This window comes from Asparagus officinalis, chromosome 9 (assembly GCF_001876935.1).
Source record: "Asparagus officinalis chromosome 9, Aspof.V1, whole genome shotgun sequence".
Taxonomy (NCBI): domain Eukaryota; kingdom Viridiplantae; phylum Streptophyta; class Magnoliopsida; order Asparagales; family Asparagaceae; genus Asparagus; species Asparagus officinalis.
In genome coordinates, this window is record NC_033802.1 from 5,572,238 (window position 1) to 5,593,088 (window position 20,851).

Sequence of the window (20,851 nt, forward strand, 5' to 3'; positions counted from 1 at the left end):
CCAATATATGGCCTTCAAATCTGATTATTAGCCTAAAGCACACAAATCAATCAACAACCATGATGGTTCTTCGCTATTCCATCCAAATCTGATCATCAACTGCATATCTAATTTCAAAACATTTTAAATATCAGGGGGCTAATTTCAAAAGGGTAAACCACAATAAACCCCCAAGAACTTACAGTATTTTGCAGTAAACCCTCGACAACTTTCAAGATCGCACTAGACCCCATGAATATAGAAATGACGTCAAAATCCAAGAGGAAACAAGCAGGCAATTTCACGGTCGACCACACATGGCGCTGCGGTCGACCGCGAACGTGGACACATGTTGGGTGGTCTCTGGATTTTTGGCGGTCGACCGCACATGGTTCTGCGCTCGACCGCGTCTGGCCCCAGGAGTTGGGCAACTCTCTGGAGTTTTTGCGGTCGACCACGAGATGGTCTCGGCGGTCGACCGCGATGCAGGTTTGGGCTGGGTTTGTTTTCCATACCCGTTTCGTTGTGAGTTTGTATATAACCCTAAACACGAATTTTAGGGTTATGTGAGGAGGGTTTTGAGCTACCAAAAAGGGGTTTATTGTAACCATTGTGGGAGGCTTTGAGAGAGATCTAGAGAGCTTATTTTGTAAGATTTGTAACCCTATTTGTATTCTCTTGATTTTTAATAGTATAAACTCCTTGGTCTCGGCGGTCGACCGCGATGCAGGTTTGGGCTGGGTTTGTTTTCCATACCCGTTTCGTTGTGAGTTTGTATATAACCCTAAACACGAATTTTAGGGTTATGTGAGGAGGGTTTTGAGCTACCAAAAAGGGGTTTATTGTAACCATTGTGGGAGGCTTTGAGAGAGATCTAGAGAGCTTATTTTGTAAGATTTGTAACCCTATTTGTATTCTCTTGATTTTTAATAGTATAAACTCCTCCCTCCTTGCCCGGTGGACGTAGACAACTTACCGAACCACGTAAATTCGTGTGTCTTGCTGTGATTGGTGTTTTGGTTGTGTTGGTTGTGATCTATCTTGTTCTTGTGTCTGCGATTTGTTTGGCTTTCGAGTTCCGCTGCACACAATAAGTTGTATCAGAGCTCCGGCTTTGATTTAGGGCTTGTTCGAAGGATTCACTGTTAGATTCTTATTTGGAGAGATAGATCTACAACATGGTTGAACCAAGCACATCAGGCCATCTTTGATGAAGGCGATTCAAAGTTTGAGCATCAATAATACAAAGATTGATGTTCTGAAGTTCGATGGTAAGATCAATTTCGGTTTGTGGAAGTGTCAGGTGATGGATGCCTTGGATGCATAAAATTTGGTGGAGACTCTTGATTTACAAGAGAAACTCGAAGACGTGGAGGACAAGGTTTGGAAGAAGATGAATAGTAGGACTTGTGGAGTTATTCAGTCATGCTTGACGTCGGATCTCATTTATGATGTGATGAACAAGACGTCGGTGAAGAAATTATGGGAAACGCTAAATAAAAAGTATCTTACGAAAAGCATTAAGAATCGGCTTCACTTGAAAAAGAGGTTTTACCAATTCAAGATGAAGAGGAGAGTTTTCATTAGGAAGTATGTCAACAACTTCACGAAGTTAATTTCGGATATGGCCAATGTGGATATCATGGTTGATGATGAAGACAAGGCGATGCTACTATTTTGTTCATTGCCGGAGGATGATTTTTGTATGTTTGTTCTTACCATGATAAATGAAAGAACTACTGTTAGTTACAAGGAGGCGACCTCAGCGTTGGTAAATTATGAGTTGAGGAAGAATGACGGCGAACCCTCTGAGAAGGCATTGGGAGATGCATTAGTAGTTCGAGGCCGTAGTTCAAACTGTCAAAAGTTCAACCGATCAAAATCTAAGAATAGGGATGGTCATAAGAGTGTTGGTAGAAATCAATGTGCCTTTTATAAAGAAGAGGGACATTGGAAGAGTGAGTGTCCAAAGTTGAAGGATAGAGCTGGGAAGCAAAGGGGGAAACATGTACAAGCTTCAGAGGTGAATGTTGCTAAAGTTGTTAGCAACCATTCGGATTCGGATTCTTCTGGCTATTCATGTCCTACACTGCCGTCAGTTTGTTATACTGACTCTATGGAATGAATGTTGGATTCGGGAGCTACATTTCATATTTGCCCTAGGAAGGATTGGTTCTCCAGCTTTGAGGAACTAGAAAGAGGGGATGTCGTGCTTATAGGTAATGATCATGTATATCCTATTAGTGGAATTGGTTTCGTCCGGATCAGGATGCATGACGGGGTGACTAGGGAATTGAAGGAAGCGAGGTTCGTGCCGCAGTTGACGAAAAACATCATTTCTCTTGGGACTTTGGAGGCATAAAAGATGCTACAGTGAAGGTCATAAAGGGTTCTATGGTGGTGATGCGAGGTGTCAGAGAAAATAACCTATACTACTTGAAGAGTAAGACAGTTACAGGGGGTCTGGCAGCTTCTATCGCTACAGAGAAGGATACTACCATCTTATGGCACATGAGACTTGGACACACATGTGATAAATCCCTATAGTCATTGAAAAAATAAGGGCTATTAAAAGATGCTAAGACATATAAGATGGAGCTGTGTGAGCATTGTATTCTTGGAAAGAAGACCAAAGTGAAGTTCGGCACCACTATTCACAATATCCAAGGTATATTAGATTACATTTATACAGATGTTTGGGACCCTTCCAAATACACATCACTTGGTAGGGTAAATTATTTTATCAGTTTTATTAATGATTATTCCAGGAGAAATTGGGTATATATAATGAAGCATAAACATGAGGTCCTGGATATTTTTGTGGAATGGAAGAAGAAAATGGAGAAACAGGTAGAAAGGTAAATACTCTTCGTTCAGACAATGGTTGAGAGTATAATAATGATCCATTTCTGTAGTTTTGTCAGGATTACGGTATTGGAAGACACTTCACAGTTCGAGAGACATCGCAACAGAACGGGATGGCTGAGAGATTGAACCGTACCTTACTAGAGAAGGTACGATGTATGATGACACAGAGTGGATTGCCTAGATCCTTTTGGACCGAGGCGTTAGTTTATACGAGCCATTTCGTTAATAGGTTATCGTGCACTATGATACAGAGGAAGACTCCTATGGAGCGTTAGTCTGGTTCGGTGGCTAGTGACTATGAGTCACTTTGGATATTTGGGTGTCCAGCTTATTTTCATGTCAGTAATAAAATTTTGAATCCGAGGACGAGGAAAGCATTCTTTGTGGGATTTAGAGAATGTGTCAAAGGCTTTAAATTACGAGGAAAGCAGTCTTTATGAGATTTAGAGAATGTGTCAAAGGCTTTAAATTTAGAGAATGTGTCAAAGATGGTTATTAGCAGAGATGTCACATTCGATGAGGCGTACATGATGAGGTCTTGAGTTCCTCAGCAGGTGGAGGAAAATCAGATATGAGAGATATCGCAGCAGGTGGATGATGATGTGATTCCACCCACTTCAGATAGCATTGTATCCATTGAGGCTCCTACAGAGGTGACACTAAAAAGAGATGAGATGACAGTCGGGTATTTAGAGGATACAGTGGATGGTGAGACTTAGGAACATGGTTATGTTTAGGAGTCAATTGCAGCAAACAGGCGTAGAAGGAAGATTCGTTGGCCAGCTAGATATGATGATGTCATAGTTGCATATGCTTTATCAGTGGATGTCGTTGACGATTTGGTTCCTTCCACATTCAGAGAGGCAGAGTCTAGCTCTGATTCGATTAGGTGGAGGAATGCAATGGAGGAGGAGATGCTATCTCTTCAGAAGAACGATGCTTGGGAACTTACAAAGCTATCTAAGGGTAAGAAAGTTATTGTTTGCAAGTGGGTATATGCGAAGAAGGAAGGATCTTGGGGACATTCAGGTCAAAGCCAGAATGGTTGCCAAGGGATATGCGTAGCTTGAGGGCGTTGATTACAACGAGGTATTTTCACCCGTTGTGAAGCATTCGTCGATTCAGATTTTATTGGCATTATTGACACAGCTGGATTTGGATTTGGTCCAAATAGACGTGAAGACAGCCTTTCTACATGAAGATTTAGATAAGGAGATCTACATGACACAGCCCATGGGGTTCAAACCTGCAAGAAAGGAGGATTTGGTGTGTAAATTAAAGAAACCTCTTTATGGATTGAAGCAATCACCGCGGTAGTGGTACAAAAGATTTGATAGCTTTATGATTAGCCAAGGGTACACGAGGAGTCCTTATGACCCGTGTGTTTATATGAACATGCTACAGAATGGTGAGCACATTTATTTGTTATTATATATTAACGATATACTCATTGTTTCCAGGAATACTTCAGCTATAAGGAAATTAAAAAAGGAGCTGTCATCTGAGTTTGAGATGAAAGATCTTGGAGAGGCTAAGAAGATATTGGGTATGGAGACTGAGCGAGACAGGGTGGAAGGAAGATTGAAGCTTACACAGAGGAGTTACTTGCAGAAGATGCTGAAGAAATTCAGTTTTGAAGGCAATGCTAAGGTGGTGAGTACTCCATTAGCTCCCCACTTCAAGCTTTCAGCCTTGATGTCACCTGTTTCTGTTGAGAATTGAGACTATATGTCCAAATTTCCATACGTCAGTGCAGTGGATAGCTTGATGTACACTATGGTGTGTACGAGGCCAGATTTAGCACAGGCCGTGAGCATGGTATCTAGGTACATGAACGACCCTAGGAAGGGTCATTGGGAGGCCGTGAAGTAGATTCTATAGTATGTTAAAGGTACCATAGATGTTGGTTTAGTATTCCAGAAGAATGAGAAGACAGGACATAATTGTATTGGCTATGTGGATTCAGACTATGTTAGAGATCTTGACAAGCGCCGGTCCACTACAAGTTATGTATTTATATTGGCTGGTGCACCGGTGTGTTGGAGGTACACACTTTAGTCTATGATGGCTCTCTCTACTACAGAGGCGGAGTATATGGCGGTGACTGAAGCTATGAAGGAGGCTTTGTAGTTGTATGGACTGTTGGAGGACTTGGGGATTGCACAAGAGATCATTCAGGTATATTGTGATAGTATGTCGGTTATCTATTTGGCTAAAAACCAAGTTTATCATGCACGCACGAAGCACATTGATGTAAGATTTTACTTTGTTCGTGATGTATTGGATGATGGAGATGTCATGATTAAGAAGGTCCACATAAAGGACAACCCTGCTGATATGTTGACCACAGTTGTTCCGGGTGTTAAGTTTGGTCATTGTTTAGAAATATTAAACATTCTTCAACATTGAGGTCGTAGACGGCCATTTGAGTGAACTACGCGAGGCTTGATTCCTTAGGCAAGAGGATATGTAGGCAGTCTTTCAGATGTAGTCGTTTGGATTAGTTTATTTCGATGGGGAAGTTTGTTTTTTGAACTCTCGTTTGGTTCCCGACTTGTTGTGGATTGAGTCCGTTGTCGTGGATTTTTTCCACTTCGTATTGGACGCAATAAGTGGGACTTTTGAATGTTTTGGTGTCGGCTCAATTTTAAAAAAATGTTCGCCGAGGTGGACAATTATAGAAATGGCGTCAAAATCCATGAGGAAACAAGCAGGCAGTTTCACGGTTGACCGCACATGGCGCTGCGGTCGACCGCGAACGTGCACACATTTTGGGTGGTCTTTAGATTTTTGGCGGTCGACTGCACATGGTTCTGCGGTCGACCATGTCTGACCCCAGAAGTTGGGTAACTCTCTGGAGTTTTTGCGGTCGATCGCGATATGGTCTCGACGGTCGACCGCGATGCGGGTTTGGGTTGGGTTTGTTTTTCATACCCGTTTTATTGTGAGTTTGTATATAACCCTAAACACGAATCTTAGGGTTATGTGAGGAGGGTTTTGAGCTACCAAAAAGGGGTTTTGTTGCATCCATTGTGGGTGGTTTTGAGAGAGATCTAGAGAGCTTATTTTGTGGGGTTTTGGTAAGATTTGTAACCCTATTTGTATTCTCTTGATTTCTAATAGTATAAACTCCCCGCTCGTTGTCCCGTGGATGTAGGCAACTTGTCGAACCACGTAAATTTGTGTGTCTTGCTCTGATTGGTGTTTTGGTTGTGTTGGTTGTGATCTATCTTGTTCTTGTGTGTGTGATTTGTTTGGCTTTCGAGTTCCGCTGCGCACAACAATGACTTGTGCTAAAAAACCCAATATCTTTTGGGCAAATTGTACCAAACACCCCAATAGCTTTAAAAATGCCTTTTTATGATGTTTTCTGGTCCTAATTGTGGGGTTATTTGCAAAAACGAGGGTATTTATTAGGGGTTTTCAGCATTTACAAAAAAGTTATTGGGGCTTAATGTAAATTACCCAATTGCGGGGAACTAATACCCCCAAAAAATTGTAGCTAGGGTTGGGTTTACTCGATAGAGTCGAAGCCGGCGACCGTAGTCTTCGAGCTGGCTCCATTAATGAATTATTCTCGTTTGGTTCATCAAATTTCTTGGTAATCGGACACTAATTGATGTTTTATGAGTATGTTTGGCTACTACTTATTTTTTGATTCAAAGTTATTTAGTAATTCTCTTAATTTGTAATGATATATCAGCAATTATTTGTTTGGTAAATCAATAATCTATAAGGTTATGTTAAATATCAGAAGACTAAAAAGGACATTTGTTGTAAGTTTATTTCGTGACTAGTTAATTCATTATATATTTAAAAAAATCTTTCCAGGTCTAGGGCAGCGGCGATATGATCGAGTGAGGCTTACTTCTAAAGGTGCAACTAGATAATTAATAATATTAAATTTTATTATTAATTTAAAGAGTAATCAATTTAAAGTTAATTATTTAAAATTAATTATGATTATTAAATAATAATATTGATAAGTTCATTACAATGAAATATTATTATTAGTAAATTGTTGTAATATACTAAAGAAATGAAACAAGAGACAAGAGACAAGAGAATAATAGAAATTGTAATCTTTTCTCCCATTCATTTCATTTCCATACATCGTACAATTTATAGATACATGATGGAATACAAAAGGACATGAAATTAATAGTCCACATACAAAGTAATGTCCACATACATTTTGTCTTATGGATATCAACAAAATGTCTTTTAGATATCAACAAAATGTCTTTTAGATTTTAACACTCCCCCTTGGACATTACTTCGAAATGTCAATGCCTCGTTAAAAACCTCGTTAGAAAAACCCAGTGGGATAAAAACTAGTCGAGGAAAAGAGTACACGACATTAGTAGATTCTTGTTGCATTAGTTGCCTCATTAAAAACCTTTCGCTAAGAAAAACCATATAGGACAAAAACTTAGCAAAGGAAAAAAGAGTAAGATCTTCGGGATCCAAACTTGTGTTGCATTAGTTGCCTCATTAAAAACCTTTAGCTAAGAAAACCCTGTGGGACAAAACTTAGCAAAAGGAAAAAAGAGTACAACTATAGTCCTTCAAGGCATAATCTTCGGGATTACGTTGAAAATTCACTCCCCCTGATGATGACAATCTTTTGAGTCTATGCTAAGAAAAACCCAGTGGGACAAAACTTAGCGAAAAAGGGGCAAATTATGATAATAGACCTTCAGGGCCCAATTTTCAGGATTGTTCTTTAAGAATTTGCTCCCCCTGAAGAAGATAGTCTTCCAAGTCTATGCATATTGTGAACATATTTCTCATAAGTTGATGTAGGCAGAGATTTAGTGAACAAATCGCTAGACCACACGAGCCACAAATATGTCGTATTAACGATCTTAATCATACACATTCTCGTGAGGTCTAATATAAGCGATAATCTCTGAGTGGTTAGAATAAGTAGTCACCATGGTCTGCTTAACGGACCTCTAAGAAATAACAGTACCACCACAGAGAAAAACATAATCAGTCTGGGATCTGGCGTTATGGGGATCAGATATGTAGCCAGCGTTCTAATAGCCCACCAATGTCATATCTTGGTTTCTTTTATAGAATAGTCCAAGATCTTTTGTACCTTGAAGATAGCGAAGGAAATGTTTAGCGACATTCCATTGCCTCCTTGTAGGATAAGCACTATACCTTGCTAGCAAGTTCACCGCAAATGCAATATCAGGCCTGGTGCAATTTGCGAAATAAAGAAGTGCTCCAATGGTGCTCAGATAGGGAACTTCTGGCCCTAACATTTCTTCATTATCTTCTTTGGGTCTAAATGGGTCTTTATCCACTTCGAGGGACCGGACGACCATTGGTGTGCTAAGTGGATGAGATTTATCCATATAAAATCTTTCCAAAAACCTTTTTCACATAGGTTGACTGGTGTAGAAAAATTCCTTCTGGGAAAATGCTCGATCTGCAGGCCGAGACAAAACTTGGTTTTTCCCAAGTCTTTCATTTCAAACTCCGTCTTTAGGCATGAGCTAGCTTCTGTAAGCTCCTTGTGCATTCCAATAACATTTATATCATCAATATAGACTGATATAATACAAAAGCTATTTATAAACACACAAGGGCAAACATCATTATTTGCATATCTCCTCTTCAGAAGGAACTTGCTCAGTCAGTTATACCACATTCTACCCGACTGTTTCAAGTCGTATAACGACCTTTATAATTTAATATTATACATGTTGCGATTCTTGTTTTCTCTTAATTCAGGAATTTTAAGTCCATCAGGGACTTTCATATAAAAATATTAGCGTCTAATGACACATATAAAAATGTGGTCATGACGTACATATACTGCATATATAAATTCATAGTTTCTGCCATATGTATTAACTTGCGGAACGTAATACAATCACTAATAGGAGAATATTTTACATCTAAATCGATGTCGGGTCTCTGCGTGAACCCATTGAGCTATGAATCCCGCTTTATATCTCACCACCTTACAATTCTCATTTATTTTTCTTACGACCCATATATATATCCTGCAGGGATATATGAACTACAGGTTCAAAATACTTTAGCGAGTTCAGCTCAGCCTCAATTGCCACTTTCCATCTCACCTAGTCCGAGTGCTTCAAGCACTCTACTACCGACTTAGGTTCTGGATCCAGATTATTTTCGGAGATAGTAAGAGTAACTGTAGAGGCAACTATGTTGTCGATAACTTTTATATTTCTATTATATATTTCTATTTTTTTACAAATTCGTGGCCACTTTAATTCTTATTTTATGTCAACCAAATCCTCGTCATTTCCCTTAACAATTGGATTTGGTCGTTCCGCATCTCCAGTATTGTGATTATCAAGTGCACGTGCAATTTACTGGAGATTCCATCTTCAGGATGAACCTCTTCTGGAGAGGTTATGGGAGTGACTGTCTTTCTATATATAATTTAGTTTGCCGCGGACTTTTATCTTTTACACTAACATGTTTTATATGCTTCTGGCACAATATGCTTCTGGCATACCAAATCATCAATGATATATTCAACATGAATATGGGGCTTAGTCACTCTTTTCTTGGCAGATTATCATGTGAACTTCTGGTTCAGTTTGACTAGTACGTAGATATAAATATTAAAGATCTTTTTCACCAATGGAATTTCTTAACATTATTTTGTATTTTGGGCACTAATCTCCCCCTAATGTCGAGAATTGATCTTCAATGAAAATGCAGTCAGAGTACCAAATTATAAATTGATCCCCTAACATGGGCCATAGGTACTAAATTATTGACGGAGTTTCATAAATAATGTATGTACCTTCACCTAGGTCCCATAGAGGTACGTTATGGTGGTGATATAGAAACATGGACTGCAAATAAAGAACACGCAGATGGGAAATGTTTCGCTTCTTCACCACGTATTAGATAAAGGAGGAAAATTGTGATATGCAGTTGGTCGGATTTAGTTTGTATGCCCTATTTAATTTAAGGAAATCCGACAAATCATATTTTGCCCAAGATGACCCAATCGCTCATGCCAGAATTTAAAAGAATTTGGGTCCCTAAATCTCAAACTCATCGCAACATGTTGTATTTTAGGTCAGACAAATTCTAAAATATACACATATGAATAAAAACCATATAGGTTCACAAGAGTTTAAAGCAAAATCAAGATAAATTAAAATTGTCTGACAAATCCATATAATCCAAATATAGAAAAACCAAATAGTTTACCTTGACCACCTCAATAAGATTTACTACCTCCCCCTTGTTCGAGCTTATGAATATTAATTTGAATTATGACATGTGCTTCAGGCACTACGACTGAACCAATTAAACTTGCATTATGGTTTCTCACAACAGCTGGTTGTATTTTTAACAACTACTAATGCAATGATTAGTTCATAATGCTTTTAGTTGTACTATTGTAAGAGTACAAGGTTACTTGTTGAATTGTATTCAGTCGAGGGTTTAAAATCCAAAAATAGCTACAAGATAAGATCTCCTACTATGTTCATAGCCTCCCCCTTGTCCACGCGTATAAGTAATTTTCTGAATTGTAGCATGTGCTACAAACACAACTCGTAAGCCAACTAGTCTGACATTGTGATTTCTATTCATCAATTGATTGTGTTTCTCTGCGACTACTAATCAATTCAGAATGCTAAGTGCAATTCTTGGTCATGTACTGCTGCTGGAGTACAATATTATTTGCATGGAATAGGGAAAAGAATTTTTCGATCAAAGTATTGTCATTGTCTGTAATGTTCTGCTTACAGAGTTTTAGCTGCTAGATAATTTGGTACAGAGCTGAATCATATATAGTCATGTATTTGAAATCCAAAAAGTTCTGATTTAGTCTGCCAGTTGCGTTTGAGGGAATTGGTTTTCATAGATCAAAGCGATCCTTCAGGGATTGCCCAGAAAAGTGAATACTTTTTCACTGAGGTATTAAATTTTCACGTCTTAATTGATAGAGAGAAAATTTAAAGTGTTTGTCTTCTGGACAAATATACTTAAAGAATCAAGAGATATAATCGTGCAAAAATCACAAGGGTGTCCAGTAAAAAATGAACGTTCGATGCCAAAGACAAGTAATAATTACTATCATATATCACAGTGCACTAATCATGTGACGAAAGATTAGTACATGAGAAATTAGAAATATTCACATTTTAATAAGATCACCAAAATCACCAAGCTCCTTTTTCTAAAGGTCTCCATAAAGGTTATCTTTCAAATGTTTGTTTCTGGCAAACTAGTTTGATATTAAAATTCACACAAAATTTTAAATGCTCGGACGATCAATGATCATCACAAACTCAAGTAAGTAGAAATTAAACAAAGGCATAACCAGTTTGTGCTATCCTTTCTTCTAAACTCAAGGTTGTCAGATTCATATCTCCCATATTCAACAGGTTATTTTCATAATTGTCATCTTTCAAAGTTATGTTTGCTTCAGGCAAACTGGCATGATGTTTTTCACCTTGTTTTGCCTTCCCCTTTGAGTCCTTTTGACAAGAATAACTCATAACTACTGACATGAGGAGATGAATAATTATTTTACATGGAGATTTACATTGTGGCTTGAATGCTGAGGGCAAGTGTGACAGAACTTCCTTGTGATAATTGATATACTTAATAACCATAGTGGTATAAAATGATAAAAAATTTTGAGGTATAACCTTTATGAAATATAAAAGTAGTATTTTCAGATCCCCCTTTTCTATAAGACATAGGTTACTCTCTAGCTACAAATTATGATATTTAATTGTATTCAGATTGTTACATGATCATATGTTATCATGTTTGTGACACACAGATTATCTGCTAAAGATGAAACTATGAAATTATAAATAACCCACTTTAATTTATGGCAGATTTTTAATGTCATAGGTATTAACTAGTTATTTACAATGGGTCTTAAACTAGTTATGGCAGATTATCATCTTGGACACTGGTTATTTACTACTTTTGACATAGGTATTAACTAGTCTGCCATAGGTATTACTACTTTTATATTTTTGTATGTTATTCATCTATGTATGCTCACTTTAGTTATCAGAATAATATGAAGAACTAGTAATGCCAGAATTTAATGCTATAAAACTTTGAGAGCATCATACTTATGTTATAAGCCTAATGCAAGCCCCATCATCTTGTGCAATTCATAATGTTACTCATGCAAATCCGAAGCAGATCAGAGAACATTTGTCATATTGACGTGGGCCTGATGGATCCTAGCTAATTATTATATGATACTAAGAACTTGTAAAGATAAAGATGAAACAGAGTGTGGTTAAAGCCAGTAGAATATAACATAAAGAATAAAAAATGTGCATACTCTCATTTAGAATGTGTTATATGCATATAACAAGGAACATACTTACCTTCCCATTTGAAAACTGCACAATCCGACGTATGAAGAAAATTAGATAAATGAGATTTAACAGAACCACTAGTCTTGGCCGGAGTGTTTTCCTGATTCTGGTGCGATGATTACGAACCGGCTAGAGCCACTCGTGCTAATAACGTGTTGTAATATACTAAAGAAATGAAACAAGAGACAAGAGACAAGAGACAAGAGAAGAATAGAAATTGTAATCTTTTCTCCCCTTCATTCCATTTCCATACATCGTATAATTTATAGATACATGATGGAATACAAAAGGACATGAAATTAATAGTCCACATACAAAGTAATGACCACATACATTTTGTCTTTTAGATATCAACAAAATGTCTTTTAGATATCAACAAAATGTCTTTTAGATTTCAACATAAATTAATTAATTAACTAATTAAAATTTAGTGATCTCGTAATAAGAAATAACTTTAATTAAATTTTTTTACACATTACATTCTTTGTAATTATTAATTACTAATATCAATATTTACTAATTAAATTTATACTATTAAAATATTATTATTAATGAATTAATTTATTATATCTGATTAAAATATTGTTATATATTACATTATTTGTTATTACTAATTACTAATATTATGATTAATTAATTAGATTCATATTAGTAAACTAATATTATTAATAAAATTAAAAAATAGATATCTCATTAAAAGAAATGTATTTTTAAAAATATTTTGTATTTATATATTTGTGATTATTAATTAGTATTGTTGAGATTAATTAGTTTTATATTATAAAATAAAGAATGTTAATTAAATTAATTAACTGAATTATTGATATACAACTAATATAAATAAATATTTATTAATAAATTTTAGTTACTAATAAAAAATCATTAATAAATTATTAGTGAAAAAATAATATAGTGAATGATTAATAAATAATTATTAATATATTTATTAGCTAATTAAATTAATAATATTAGTCACTTCATAATATGAAAATATTTACCTTGGTAAATAGAATAGGATGTTATTTTTATATTTTAGTCAAAATAAGAAAAGTTCCTTGTGAGTAGAGCTACTCATAAGTAACAAATAAGTAAAATAAGTAATCCTTACCAAATACCACATTTGCACCTTATAAGTAAAAAATTACTTATAGGGATAAATAAGTAAACTGCCAAACATGCTCTATATCTCACAAATCCTTCAGTGTCAGCAAACAACCCCTCAACAAAAAATAGATTACAAACTTTAGAATGTGTTATCCTACAATTTCGGGTTTGAACCAAATAATAAATTACAAATTAAGGATTTGATTTCCTATAATAATGTTGAACCAAATAAAATTTTACAAATTTTAAGGCATGTATAAAATTCTAGGATTTAAAATTCTCCATAAGATTCTGAATCATGAAATTTTAGGATTTGAGCCAAATAGATCCTAAAATATTCTTCATAAAATCTCTCAAATTGTGAAATGGCGTGGAAATACATAGGAACTCTGGAATGGAAATTAATAACAATTTTTGTTTTGGGAGAGTGGGGGAGGGGAGTTATCCGTTGTGGTAATTTGGGGCCAAGTGAGATAACTATCACAATAGACTAAATTTAATCCATTAGGACAATTTGAATGAGATAAAATGGAATAGTTGTGATAATGAGATATATAATTAGGAATTGTGATTGAGACAATTTAAGTGAGATAAATAATGATGTGACATCTTATTAAAATATAATATTTATTTAAGTTACCATGATTTATCATAATATTAATTTCATAATATTATAAAACAAAATAAAATTTTTAATTTAATATTATAACATTGTGCACTATATTGGAAATGGAGTCACCATGATTTATAGTAAATATGTATAATACTACTATTAATAAAATATGATATTAAATTATAATTAGTATAACACAGTGGCATAAAAATTAATAAAATACCTTTTAATAATTTTAATGAATTATAACTTAATAATTAATATAATGTGAATATATTATAATAAATTACATTACATTATAACTAAATATTATATTACATTATAATAAATATTATATTATATAATGATTAATATAATATATTAAAATAGTATAATGTATTATATCATATTATAATACATTATAATTTAATACACAGTAACATAATATATTATAGTATAATCAATTATATGTTAATTTATTATATTATAATAAACAAAATATATTATATTGTAATATATCATATTATAATAAATATAATCTATCTTACTATTATATATTGTATTATTTAATATATCATACTATAGTAATAAGCATAGTAGAATATAATATAATATATTATATTATATTATATCATAGTATAACAAATTATGCTGTAATATTAAATGTTATGATATAATATACAGTAATATAATTTATAATATAATAAATTATATGTTATTATTATTTTATAAATACTTAGATATACTATATTAGAAAATATCATATTATAATAAATATGATATAATAAAAATATAATATATTATATTATAAGTAAAATAATATATTAAAACTATGTTTAATGATATTAATTATTTAATCATTTTATATTTAGCTAATATGACTAGCACATATCTTAGTAGTTAATATATGAAGGTTTCAAAATTATCCTACTTATCTCAAATTATTTAAATTTTAGCTTAGGGCCAACTTTTTTATATGAGTGGAATAATTTTATGTCATGTAGAGTAATTATCCTACTAGTGTTCTAAAAAAATCAATAACACCAAAAGTTATTGTCCCAACCAATCTATATTTATATCTATACTACATATAAAAGATGATTACCTTGTCAAAACTTTTAATTTTCTTTTTTATCCTTTTAGATATGATAATTCTCAAATATGTCATTGGTTGTAATTAATCATTATTCACTAATTATATATAATCTCTTAGTATAAAGTGTTTCCTCATTTTTTTGAAACCTTTAATCACACTATTATTTTTCATAGAAAAATTGAAATTTATGCTTAATTTATCTTCACATAATATTAAAATTTTTTAAAAAGTAAAAAAATAAGAAAAATTCATTAGGCTTATACCTTATGCCTTTGGGTTTAGTCTTTTGGAGAGCTACATGTTATCTTTCAACCTATTAGCTTTAAAAAATATGATAATAGTATGACAAATTATTTGTATTTATTGTAAATGTAACAGTATTAGTAGTGATTTTTAAATTAAATTATAATTATTCAATTTAGTAAATTATTTACTAATGGTATGATAAACTACTTAGTAAATTAAAATGTAGTTACTATTAGCATTATGCTATCTATAATATTATTATATTTAAAAGAGAAGAAATTAATTATTAAATATATGATAATGCTTAGGTTAGCAACCTTGAAGATTTGACGAATGTGATGGAATTATAGCAAATAAGAGGCACTAATATGAAAAAAAGTCATTGTGACCGTGTTTAGTATTTAAGAAATGGTAGGGGTACACCCCCAACCACACCTCTAATCACACACCCCCTTTCTCATTTGCTACAGTATACCGGGCCTCACATGAGATTTTAAAATTTTAAAATCTCATATGAAGCCCGATATACTGTAGCAAATGAGAGAGGAGGTGTGGTTGGGGTGTGGTTGGGGGTGTGCCCTAACACCACTCGTTTATAGAGGGGTGGCACTAGGGGCACACCTCTAACCACAACCTAAACCACACCCCTCTCTCTCATTTGTTACAGTGCACCTGGTCCCATATGAGATTTTAAAATTTTAAAATCTCATGTGGGACCAGGTGCACTGTAGCAAATGAGAGAGGAGGGTGTGGTTAATGTTGTGGTTGCAGTTATGCCCCTATCATTTTTCTTTATAAAGTAGGGGCACAGAGAGAGAGAGAGAGAGAGAGAGAGAGAGAGATCGAATTGGGGGTTGTTAGGGTTTGCTAGGGTTATTGGAGGATGTCGACGGCGGCGACGGATGAAGTGTGTGAATCTCCGGCGAAGAAGGCAAAGATGACGTCAGAGGAGAAAATGACGATGGCGACAGAGGAGGATCTCTCCGACGACGAGTTCTACAACGATGGTCTCCATTTGATGACCGCGGAAGAGATGAAACGCTACGGCACCGCTGTTATGCGCAGCGATGTAAACCCCCCTTTAACCCTAACCCTAAAAATCCATTAAAATATGTCAATTATTTTAATTTATTGTTTCGATTAATTTATTATTCTTCTTCGTCCTTATTAAATATTCTTCTTCTATAGGGATTTGAGGTTCCTGAGTTGCCTAATGTTTTTGCTTTCGGTCTCATCATACCCTATATAAATAATCTCCCCACGAAGTGCAGGGAGAAAATTTTTAAATATGTCCGCTTTGCCATCGATCGCCAAAACGAGGAGAGAGTGAAAGAGGTGCTGCTTCTTTTTATTCCCCCAATACGAATCTACGACGAGATCTTTCAGATAATTGTTGAACTTGTTATTATTGTTACAGGGTGCCAGGGAACTCCATCTCGATATCACGAGAATCGTCAACTGTAATGTGCAGGTCGCTTGCCCTATAAACTATTACATCACTTTCGAGGCCAATGATCTCGACACGAACGAGCTCGATCAGTATGAAGCCAAGGTGGTCACCAGTGTCCGTGATGATTATGAGGTTCCAATCTTTAGGAAAAAGTCCAAACCAACTAATCCACCAGTGCCCACAGAGGTATAATTCCTGGTTGAGACATGCCAATTTAATTTGAACAGGAGCACACATGCATGGTTCGCTTCTTAGTTTTTGTCCTCTTTTTTTTTTATGCAAGAAACTAAAGCATGGTTGTCACCGGAAATTTGGCTAGTTTTATTTAGCTTGTTGCGAATGAGGGATCTTACGATGAAAGTTAAATTGCCAATGAGACAGAGGCGGAGCAACTAATAATATGCTTACTTCCCCGATGAAAGTTAAATTGCCAATGAGACAGAGGCGGAGCAACTAATAATATGCTTACTTCCCCCTTCTTACCATCTTCTTGTCTGTGAAGGGTGTGTGGACGCACACACATGTTCATTCTAAAAGCTTGTGCATTTTTTAGATTCACAAATAATGGCCTCTTTATGTTGCGAACTGTCCCTATTTGCTTCAATTTCTGATGCGCTTATCATATCAGCTTATATTCTCAACAATTTCTGATGCGCTTATCATATCAGCTTATATTCTCAACAATTATAATTTCAATGGTTAAATTTTCACCTCCTCAACAATTATAAGTTTGACCAATACCACAGCTTATATTGCTCGTATCATTCATCGTCTTATTGGCATGATTGGAGTCTACTCATTACCAAGATTTATAAATTTGACCAATACCATTATGCATATACCAAATTGGAGGAGGAGCCTTCCAATCCTTTATCACTCTCTACATCTTGTTCAGTATGCAATAGTTTCGATCAAAACATGGTTTGGCTTTTTTTTGGGTATGCAAGGCAAATTGGACATATAGAGCAATTTATTGTGCAAAGTCAAATTGAGTATGTGAATGAATTCCCATTGAGAATTGCATCCAAGGATGGAATCATCCAAGCTAGATTTCTAGTTTAGACAAGCAATATTATATCGTTTTATTGATTTAAATGAAATTTTTGAGTTTTCATTGTTACTTGAAGAGAACAGCTTGGCTAAGAAATTCTTGTTCTATATAGTGGTTCATCTTTGACTAGTGACATACAACTATCTGATTATAAAGGTGTTATTTGGTAGACCATCTTTACCTGGTATGTCCTTGATTATAAGTAGTCTCCGCTTGTTAAAAATGTGAGTGATTTAGCAAACGACGTCCTCACAAGAGAGATTGTAGAACATCTTTCTTACAAAATATACTGTAAGAAAACGTTTAATTCCATCCCGCCCAGCAAAATGCATGAGGAACAGACAAGAAAGAAATCCTCTAGCCCATTCAAAGGAAGCAAAGAACTTTGAAAACTCATGTCAATGAAAAATATTTTCATCACACAAGAAACTACAGTGCCTAGGGTGTCAAGGGAAACTAATTAAGGAGCCCTTGTTTTCACATAAAAGACAGAATAAAGTGGTGATTGAAAAATACCTAGACACTTAAGACTACATGACTCCTACAGTCTAGCAATGGATGCCCTTCCTCCCACAAATATGACGATCGAGTTACATAGAACTCAGAAGATATCCATTTTCAGAAATATTGGAGGTGTATGAACTTGAACCACTAAAAGAATAGAAATATAATTTAGGTTCCTTCCCTTGTGATTGTAGTATTCAAATCGTGAAGAGGAGATGTATAACGTAGATACACTCGTCGTGATTGATTCTCATACATTCCCTCTGATCAAAATCATGGCAATTGCCAGGATGTGATTGAATAGATTCCTTTCCCATATACAGACCCAAATTCCAGAAATATATTATTAATTGAATTAATCCTCTGTACTTAGCAGGAGATTATTGGTTTTGTTTCTTTCCACAGTTGGCCACATTTTGAGGGTTTACACCTTCTCTTTTCTTTTCTTTTCTTTCTTTTCCCCTTCGGGCGTATGTGTGGGGCTGGAGATTATTGGTTTTGTATCAACATTCCTCTATCAAATTAACTGCATATTGGAAAACCACATAAGTTCAGGTATGTAAAAACAAATTTTTTTGAAATATTGCCAGCTTTACCCAATTACAGTCCCCACAAACTAACAATTTTATGTGCAATTAAAACAATTGAACACGTAGTGCACATTTTCACACGTGAGAACAATTTATTACAGATGGTTTAACGTCACCCATGAGCAAATAATTCAAGAAGAAAAAAAACCCCATAAGTAATATCTGCAGAAAGAATTAATTGGTAAACAAACCATGAAAATCTCAATCGAGAGTTTCCTGCTCACCGAACTGTTGTGCGTAGCAGAAATTTCGACTGCACCTCTGCTGCACAACAAGAGAGTAAGATCACAACTAAATCCCTGTTTCACAAAGGAAATAAGAACCAAAAGTAATACATCTCAACAAAGTGGGATATACACTCTTCCTCTCATCAGTTCTAGGACTGACTTGTCGAGGGAACCTAACAAGTTATTACAAATCTCAGCAATACGAACTATTTTACGTAGTTCGGCAAGTTGCCTACGTTCACGGGGCAAGGAGGGGAGAGATCTACTATTAGAGAGAAAGAGTACAAACATGGTTTACAATCATACAAGATCTCACAAATAAAACTCTCAAACAAGATCTTAATTTCTCTCTTAAAAGGGATGCACAAACACTCTCAAGGTCGGTTCCAAATAGTGCTCAAAATCTTCTCCAAATCAGCCGAAAATCCTCTGTACTTTGCTATAGCCGAACAAATATTCCTCTGCGTTTTTCTGCATCCCCCCCCCCCCACCCAAAAAAAAAAAAAAACCTAGCTGACTTAGGGTGTTTATTTATAGGAGGAGGAACAGATCTGGGTTGTTGTCTCTGGTAAAGTAGGTGGGCCCAAGACATCTTCACCCGCTGCACGTGAAAACATCTTCACCCGTTGCACGTGAAATGGGTGGGCCCGCCCGCCGTTCACAATTCTCTACATCGGCGAAGTTTTTTCAAAACTGAGCCGATACCAAAGTAACCAAATATCCCACTTGTTGTGTCCAGTATGCCGTGAAGTTAATTCACGACAACGGACTCAATCCACAACAAGTCGGGAACCCGAACAAGAGTCCAAACAATCTCACCCCCATCAAAATCAACTAATCCAAACCCGACTGCATCTGAAAGACTGCCTACGTATCCTCTTGCCTAAGGAATCAAGCCTCACGTAGTTCATCCAAATGGCCTCCAAAGGCCTCAACATCGAAGAATGTTCAAAAGCTCCAAACAATGACCAAACTTGACACCTGAAATAACTTTGGTCAACATATCTGCATGGTTGTCCTTTGTGTGGACCTTCTCCAATATGATGTCTCCTTTATCCAAAATGTCACTAACAAAGTGGAATCTGACATCGATGTACTTCGTGCGTACATGATAAACCTGGTTATTCGCCAAATAGATAGTTAACATGCTATCACAATATACACGAAGAGTCTCCTGTGTAATCCCCAAGTTCTCCAATAATCCATGCAACCACAAAGTCTCCTTAACAGCTTCAGTCACCGTCATATACTCCGCCTCTGTAGTAGAGAGAGCCACTATGGACTGAAGTGTACATCTTCAACATACCGGTGCTCCTGTCAATGTAAGCACATATCCTGAAGTAGACCGACGCTTGTTACGATCCCTCACATAATCTGAATCCACATAGCTAATACAATCCTGCCCATTCTTCTCATCCTTCTGAAAAAACAATCCAACATCCACAGTACCTTTGATATACCGCAAAATCCACTTCACGGCCTCCCAATGACCTTTCCCAGAATCGTGCATGTACCTAGATACCATGCTCACGGTCTGTGATAAATCTGGCCTCGTACACACCATAACATACATCAAGCTATCCACCGCACTGGCATGTGAAACATCCGATATATTTTCTCTGTTCTTAACTGAAACATGCGACATCTTAGCTGAAAGCTTAAAGTGGGGAGTCAATGGAGTGCTCACTGCCTTTGCATTGCCATCAAAGCTGAATTTCTTCAACATCTTCTGCAGATAACTCCTCTGTGTTAGCTTCAATTTCCCCTTCGCCCTGTCTCTCT

General features: G+C 35.6%; 1 protein-coding gene across 3 annotated transcripts in view; it reads left to right on the forward strand.

The window, feature by feature from the left end:
* LOC109824691 overlaps positions 1-20,851 on the forward strand; it is a 42,796-nt gene that overhangs the window by 16,898 nt on the left and 5,047 nt on the right. For 2 of the 3 annotated variants that reach the window (XM_020391331.1, XM_020391332.1), the window contains exons 1-3: positions 16,062-16,316; positions 16,436-16,582; positions 16,665-16,883. The exons of the other annotated variant lie outside the window; for it this stretch is intronic. In XM_020391331.1, coding sequence (XP_020246920.1) covers positions 16,131-16,316; positions 16,436-16,582; positions 16,665-16,883 — 552 coding nt within the window. In that variant the 5' untranslated portion in view covers positions 16,062-16,130. Of the gene's footprint in view, positions 1-16,061; positions 16,317-16,435; positions 16,583-16,664; positions 16,884-20,851 lie in introns of those variants that run through there. 3 annotated transcript variants of the gene reach the window in all.